The sequence below is a fragment of the Setaria italica genome, chromosome III, assembly GCF_000263155.2.
Source record: "Setaria italica strain Yugu1 chromosome III, Setaria_italica_v2.0, whole genome shotgun sequence".
In the NCBI taxonomy this organism is placed as follows: Eukaryota; Viridiplantae; Streptophyta; class Magnoliopsida; order Poales; family Poaceae; genus Setaria; species Setaria italica.
The window spans coordinates 7,864,229-7,871,919 of record NC_028452.1 but is presented as its reverse complement, the minus strand read 5'-3'; the positions used below and the strand labels follow the sequence as shown (position 1 = coordinate 7,871,919).

Here is a 7,691-nt window from a genome sequence, read left to right as displayed (position 1 = left end):
GCAACCTGGTCGAAGGGGTTGCCCTAGAAGTAGTCGGCTATGGAAGTATAATTCTCTCACTGTGTCCTAGAGACAATATATCTTGTGAGTTGTATAGCAAACAAAAACTCGTACAATGGTTGTTTAAGCTGTCTCGTAGTCCTACAATTTAGCTCATGAGGGGGGTGTTCTGCGAAGCAACGACCTCTTTTTTTCTCCTCGCTCTCTGTCCTCCACATCATCAAAAATCCTACGTGGCACTGCATGAGACGACCTATGAGACCGCTGACGTGTAGCAATGTACTTACCCTAACAACCATTGTACGAGTTATTGTTGCCATGCAACTCATAATATTTTATTTTTCTTATGCACAAATTAAGGAATTATATACCACTACCAGACAACTTATAGGACAACCCATTGTACGGGTTGCCTGTTGAATCGTCTCAAGATTACGTGTCAATGCATGAGACCGCCTATTAGACGACACCAATGTACTTGCCCTAAGTTTTTCCTTTTCTCTTTCACTCTTTAGTCTTTACATGCAGAAATACCCGTGCGTTGCTACGGGTCCTTACTTGCTCTCACGTTATTATTCGCTTGTTCCTAATATGTTTGCTTCGCTTCACAATATGTTGGTGTGTTGTCCCTAGTAGTAGTAATAGAAGACATTTGTGGATGGTTTGATGCCATCTATTTATTACGTAGGACCCACACTTGGAATCGACGGAAGCAGGGACGAGCACAGCTCTTGATCAATCATGAATTAATTAGGCTTAAAGTATTCGTCTCATGAATTAGCGTTCATTTATGCCTGAAACCAAACATCCCTAACTGATCGGCTTTTTTTTTCGGCTGCACGGACGTATACATCCGTAGCTCATTTATCATCTTATGGATATATCACGCACAAGCACAACCTTATCCCCCTGAAGCGGCACGTTTGTTCCTCACGGCCCTGTCTCGGCCTCTGCAAACCTTATCCTTCCCCTGCGTTGCATTTCTTCCTCACCACTCCTGCCTCTCTAGACCTCACTCGCTCATTCCGCCGGCTCCGATTTATTCATCCAAATCTGGAAGCTTGCGGCCGACAGTCGGCGATGACGACGAGATCCTCCCTCTCTCGGATTGGTTTCCATTAAAGGTTGGTTCGTACAGGCCGGCAGTGCAATTGAGGCAGCTCTAGCACAGGCGGCTGTGGCAGGCGGGCAGGTGGCGCAGCCGCGCGGGAGTCCTCTAACAGGTAGCAGCAATCAGCTGCAGCCGTAAGCGCTATCAGCTCCTCTCCCTTCTCTGTCCTTCCCAATTGAAATAAGACAGCTGCAGCTGGCCATCCTCTCCGACGCCACTGCAATTTCTCCCCAAAACTTGCTTCTTTCTTCTCCCCTAGCTCCTCCAACCGTGGCCCACGTCGGAGCCGCCGCCGCACGGCTCTGGTGGCCGCTCGTGCGACCTCACCACGCCACTCATTGCCTGACCTAGCGAGGGGAGCACGCCCCTGGCTGCGCTGCTCGCCGGCCTGTCGTGGAAGAGTTCGCTGAGGATGCAGGACGCGCAAGGAGGAAGGGCGCCGTCACCAGAGGGAGGAGGAAGGGGTGCAATGGAGAGGTGCAAAGGGAGCCGGGCGTGGGGTGGGCAGCGGCGGCGGCGGCGGTCGCCTTCGCCGATCGAAGCCCCTTCTCCACTGCACCGAGCTCGCCCGCAACTGAGGTCGGGCCGGATCTCGCGCGGTGCGGCCCGTCCGACCTTCTCCTCGCACCTTCTCCTTACCTCGCTGGCTTGACGGCATCCAACCCTCCTCCCCATCACTGTCCTTCGTGCGGAGGGAGCCGGGCGTGGGGTGGCCGGCGGCGGTCGCCTGTGGTCGGGGAGAGAGGGAAAAGGAAAGGGGACTGCGGGTTGATTCCATGAAAGTTTAGGGGGCTTTTCGTAAAATATGATAGAAACAACCAAGGATTGCGGGTTGATTTCATGAAAGGTCAGGGGGTTTTGTGCAAAATGAGGATGACGTACGACAAGTGCTGGACTGCGGGTTGATTAAAAAAAATTGAGGGGCTTATTTGCAAAATATCCTGATGGTTGACGTTTGAAAGAAACATCCTCTCTTTAATATTAGGTGTAGATTACTTTACATGATACATCTCTTCAGTGACGGGTCAGGAATTAGACCTAAGGGAGCGGTCGGGCTTAACCAAATCAAATCGATGGATAATATATAGGTCTGTTTGGAACTGCGTTGTATTGTATCCGTACGAGCGAAAACGTAGGAAAATAAGATGGTTATAAAGTAATGAGCTGTATTTTACCATTTTAGCCTAATGTGTCGTTTACTTGTAGAAATACACTACTAGAAATATGACATCTCGTCACTAACATTAGTACCGATCACATTTAGACCCAGTACTAGAGGGGGCATTAGTACCGGATCCAAGTTTGGGCCCTCTAGTACCGGTTGGGGGCTCGAACCGGTACTAGAGGGTCACTCGGTACTACAGGATTTAGTACCAGGGGTCACCTCTAGTATCGGTTGGAGCCCCAATCGGTACTAGGAGGTTTCCCACCGTACACTTAGATTTTTTCCCGTCCCACCGCTACCCCGCACACCTTATCTCCTCCTCATCGGCACCGCATACTTAGAAATATCTCCTGCTCCTGCCTCATGCTCCTCTTTCTCCCCCCCTACTCCTACCTCCCCTCCTCTCTCTCCCCTCTCTCTCTCTCAGTGAGCAGCGGCACCCCCTCCTCCTGGCTACCTTCCCCTCCCCCTTTCGCTCGCCTCTCACCGGCGGTGAGGAGTGGCGGCGGGGTGAGGTGAGGTGGTGGCGGCGGTGCAGGTGGGGCGGGTGGAGCGGCTGCGACGATAGAGGAGGAGGCGGAGCTGGGCGGAGCAGCAGGGGAGGAGGTCGACGACGCGGAGTAGGTGGAGGAGGAGGGGCGACAAGGGTGGATGGGGCAGAGGAAGAGGAGGCGGAGGGAGCTAGGCCGGGGCCGGCGGGGAGGGGTGGAGGGGGAGGGGCAGCGGGGGCCACCAGCGGGGAGGGGCGGTGGGGGTTGGGAGGAGGGGCCGAAGGAGGAGGAGCGGTGGGGGTGGGGGTGCGGAGGATTTTGCTTTTTAATTTTTTAATACCCTCTAGTATCGGTTATTCCAACCGATACTAGAGGACCCCCCTCTAATACCGGATGCACAACCGGTACTAGAGGGGGGTTGGGAACAGATACTAGAGCCACTTTTTCTAGTAGTGATATAACCTATGTTTATAGTAATAGGACAAGGGAACATCACATTTAGACTTATAATAAATTATAAGAAGATCTAATTACTTGGAAAACATCATTAGAAGGCATAAACAATAATTAATTATATTAAGTATCATTGGTTATCTTCGTTAGGGGACCATGGCCCCTACCCCCCTCCAGCATCTGTTTCCTACCTTATCCATTCCCTCATGGTCACCCTCCACCTTGTTGATGTCGGCATGGGCCACCCTTGAGCTCCTTTACTACCCCTTCTCCCTTCTTCGCCTTCTTTCCTAATGCTATCACTATAGCTGATGTAGCACTGGCCCGATCTTCCTATAAGTATGGATAATTCGATTGGTGGAGAACTCGATGTTGATGATCCGGGCTTCTAATCAAACATGATTCGAACCTTGCAACCGCTACACCACTGCTCCGTTGGTTATCAACCAAGCACAACTCAATTGACCTTACCAAGAAGGCTTTCCCCGCAAGTGAATCAAAGAACACAAGCAAGAAAGTATAAACACGCAATCTGAAATTGCAGATGTATATGAAATAGATATGAGTAAAAGGTTCAAGCTCTCAATTCGAAAGGACTAATCGACACAGTCGAGGAGATCAAGAATATGGGTCCTAGATCACAGTAAAAGGACTTGTCGCCATAGTTACAATGAATCAATCTCAGTTTCTCAATGCAAAACTAGAACTAAAAAAAAATCCGAGTCTCTACGGCGATGGCTACTGAGTTTATATCAAAAGGGACGAGGTAGGGTTGGGGGCGACCAGGGAGAGGTGCCCACAACATGGGCTTAAGGCCCGACATGAAACAAGGCCAACGTGGCCCAAAACTGGTGACGCAACATCTTGTCATGGTCATGCAGAATGATCCACGAAGTTTCTGGAGCTAGGACCAGAACCAATTGAAAGCTTTCGTTGTCTTCTTTCCAACACATCAAAGAATGCTTCGTTTCGATGTTGTATGAAGGAGATATCACCGTTTCCGTCCAGGGTGGTCGGCTGAATCCGAACCGAACACGAAGAACAAGTTGGTGATGACTTGTAACTTGGAGAAGGCCAAAGCTCGTGCATATCCATCATGGTGATATCCTCACCAGCAGCCAGCCTAACCAAGTGGCGTCATCCCATTATCTCTCTCGCCACCACTAGCGGCTACCTTACTATCCTGGAACTCCCTTTAGATTCATTGGACACAGGTACCCTCCTTCCCTTATAACCCTAAAATTCAATCAACGCTTGCTACATGTCTAGGGAAGAAGGGTGATAGATGGGAAGAGAAAAAAGGCACCAGAGAATATATAAAATAACCTAAGTGTGATGGCATTTTTCTACTAAAAATATGAATGTTACAACTCTCTTTTATGAGTCTTCCAGAGGACGAGATCTGCTTCATTTTGTGGCAGGGCTTGAGAAAGAAGAAGAGGATATTTCTGAAAAAGGAAAAGAATGAGTATTCTTGTGTGTGGTTACCTAAAACGTCATGAATGCTGGTTTCAAAAACGTCATGAATGCTGGTTTCATGTTAAGACAAAATTCTCGCAATCCTCATCTCATCACCACAACCATCACCATGCCCTTCCACCTCAACCCCCCCCCCCTTGAGCTTGTTTTAGTCAACGTCGAACTTTACGTCATAGTGGGGAGCTCGATTGGGGGAGGGGGGGGCAGCAAAGAGGTCAAGCTCATTGTTGGTGCGATCAACCCAATTCAAGGGTGCACAATTTAGATTATGATGCTTTTTTATTAACTTTGTTTATTATGAGAATACCATCACGAGTTGTCGAGTCGGAGTATACATGAAAAGTAAGATGTGAATGATTCTTTGTGACTAAAGGTTGAGAAAAGTTAAACTACGGGTATTATAGATGGCATGCGTATAGTTGCACTGATCGTGGTTGATAGGGTCTTGACGCTGAACACACCATGTGCAAAATAAAGATCATGTTTGTACTATTATTGTGCATAAAACATTATAAAAGAAAACCAATTACGAAATATATAATGAAATCAAGCATACCTTATTTTAATTATTATTAGTGCATCACATTAAAAAGTATATACACGAAAAAAATCTTTTTCGTTTCTAAAAGAGTGTATTTTCGCGTGTCAAAAATATTTGTTGCGAATGGGATGATAATGTTGCGAGAAAAAAATGCACGCGCCCACACACCGGCCATGACGAGGAACACGTTTCCGTTTTGGAGTCTGACGAGTGACGACCGAAGCAGCGGACGAGGTGATTGAGGAGCACAAGGAAACGACGGCTCCCGTCCCGTTCCGTTCCCGACGACTCCCGGGAGAGACGGGGGCGAGGCCATGGCCTCCACCACCGGCTCCGGCCAGCAGCAATCCCCAAGCCCAGGTACCTGTCTCCCTCCAATTCGATAATCCTCCTTCCTCTTACTGGTCGATTGTACTGAATTCCCAGCCCTATGAGGGATTGGGATCCTGATTGATACCTGATTGGACTGGATCCTTGCCCTAGCAGCAGCAGCAGATGCTGACCCGGGAGCCGGGGCAGAGAAGCTCGTGTTCGAGGCGCCGCCGCAGCCCGTGAGGGAGGACTACGTCCAGAACGCCGTCAAGTTCCTCTCCCACCCCAAGGTCAAGGGCTCCCCCGTCGTCTACAGGCGGTCCTTCCTCGAGAAGAAGGGCCTCACCACCCAGGAGATCGACGAGGCCTTCCGAAGAGTCCCTGTAAGATACCACGCGTCGCCTCCTTGGATCTACCAAGGCCACCGACAGCTTCATTCATGCCCCCTCACGGCTTTCTGGTTCTGCTGCAGGATCCGCAACCAAGTGCTACTACTGCTACTGCTTCACAACCACAGCAGCAGGGTGAGTGTGCTAAGGCCCTGTTTGGATCAATTAGTGCTAATAGTTAGCAGCAAAAATTAGCAAGTGTGGATCCAAAAATGGCCGCTAATGGACGTACTAACTATTAGCAGCCCATCCCGCTAACAATTAGTCCATTAGCTAGTTGGGGGCTGCTAATAGTTATATATCAAAGTATCCAACTATCTATTAGTTGTTGGATCCAAACAGCCCCCTGCTAATAGTTACTCCATAGTTGCTATTAGCTATTAGCTAGCTAACAATTAGCGCTAATGGATCCAAACAGAACCTAAATTGGTCAGCACTCTTGCTTGTGTCATCTCAAGAGGTTGATTTCAGTCACTAGCAAGCTTGCCTGGTCACTCTTTGCTTGCTTTTCAGCCAACAGCCAGAATCAATCCACTGGGGTGCAGACATACGCACCAGTGCAGTCTGTGCTGCCTGGAACCGCTGGCCCTGTTGTCCTTCGTACGCAGCCCAGGTTCAGCTGGTACCAAGCATTCCTTGCCGCAGGGCTGTTGCTTGGTTTTGGTGCTAGTGCTGCTGTCTTTATCAAGGTATTTTTCATTCCTGCCCAGACCACTCGACATGTTTCCAACTTTCTGGCTCACTAAGCGACGCATATTTGCTTGTAGAAACTGTTCATTCCCAGGCTCAAGTCTTGGATACGCAGTGTTGTAGCAGAAGGTGATGAAATTCAAGGCAACCAACCCAAGGCCAAGATTGATGAGGAAACGGCAGAGGCTGTAAAGGCTTCTGCGTCTGCTGTTTCTGCTATTGCTAAAACAAACCAACAGCTGCTTGCTTCAAAGGATGAAGGTTTCACTCTACTTGTTTATGGTTTGGCAGGTTTGCTTCTTCTTTCTTGCCAATAATGTTATTGTGTTCTTGTTGACAGAGAAGAAGATACTTTCAACGTTAACACAAGCTCTAGATTCCCAAGCCAGGGAGTTAAAATCTTTGAGCGAGTCACTCAATCATAGCAGGGAATCCATAAACATTACCAGGGAGGATAGATTTTCTCAGTACCGCCCACTGGAAGAGCATGCCCCTCCTGCTATAAGGAACGGTCAGTGTTGACAATTCATGTGTCCTTTGTGCTTAGCTCTGTTATCAGAATTGTACCTTGTGCTGTGTAAAATTATCTGCATGCAGGCCCTAGATTAGAAAATTTTGCTTTCTTGTTTCAATATAATTGTTGACCCTGATATCTATGAGAATCTCACAAAACTACCATTTGTTTGATTGCAATTTCAGGGCCAGTTAACAGTTCATGGAGAGCTTCTCAGGTGTGCACTTATAGTGTCCATCCTGTATTCCTGTTCCACAAGCATGCTCTTGCTTTGAATCATCATCCTATTTCTGACCACTTCCCCTTTTTGTAGCAAACTAACATGTATGGTGCATCAAACGGTGACTTCGGCTCCGGTTGGTATCTTTTCTGAATTTTTTCTTTCTTGCCTTACTGAGACTGGTGTTTCCTTGTTTATTTACCTACTGTTGGGTTTCTTTAGCAGGAGGTCTTCATTTGCGCCAGCACCTATTGAACCTACTGCTGGGTCATTTTCAAGATCATATGCGAGGTAAGGAGCTGATTGGTTTAATATTTTGACATACC

At 48.4% G+C, this 7,691-nt stretch overlaps 1 protein-coding gene across 5 annotated transcripts in view; it reads left to right on the top strand.

Moving 5' to 3' along the window:
* The first annotated feature begins 5,410 nt into the window (after nt 1-5,410).
* Nucleotides 5,411-7,691, top strand: part of LOC101772652 (peroxisomal membrane protein PEX14) — a 3,929-nt gene continuing 1,648 nt past the window's right edge. Inside the window, exons 1-9 of one of the 5 annotated variants that reach the window (XM_004960894.4) lie at nt 5,411-5,600; nt 5,724-5,935; nt 6,025-6,076; nt 6,455-6,630; nt 6,709-6,892; nt 6,972-7,142; nt 7,331-7,362; nt 7,459-7,501; nt 7,588-7,656. In XM_004960894.4, the coding sequence (XP_004960951.1) occupies nt 5,555-5,600; nt 5,724-5,935; nt 6,025-6,076; nt 6,455-6,630; nt 6,709-6,892; nt 6,972-7,142; nt 7,331-7,362; nt 7,459-7,501; nt 7,588-7,656 (985 nt within the window). In that variant the 5' untranslated portion in view covers nt 5,411-5,554. Of the gene's footprint in view, nt 5,601-5,723; nt 5,936-6,024; nt 6,077-6,454; nt 6,631-6,708; nt 6,893-6,971; nt 7,143-7,330; nt 7,363-7,458; nt 7,506-7,587; nt 7,657-7,691 lie in introns of all 5 variants that reach the window. The other 4 variants (XM_012844838.3, XM_012844837.3, XM_004960893.4 and 1 more) reach the window with 4 other exon arrangements.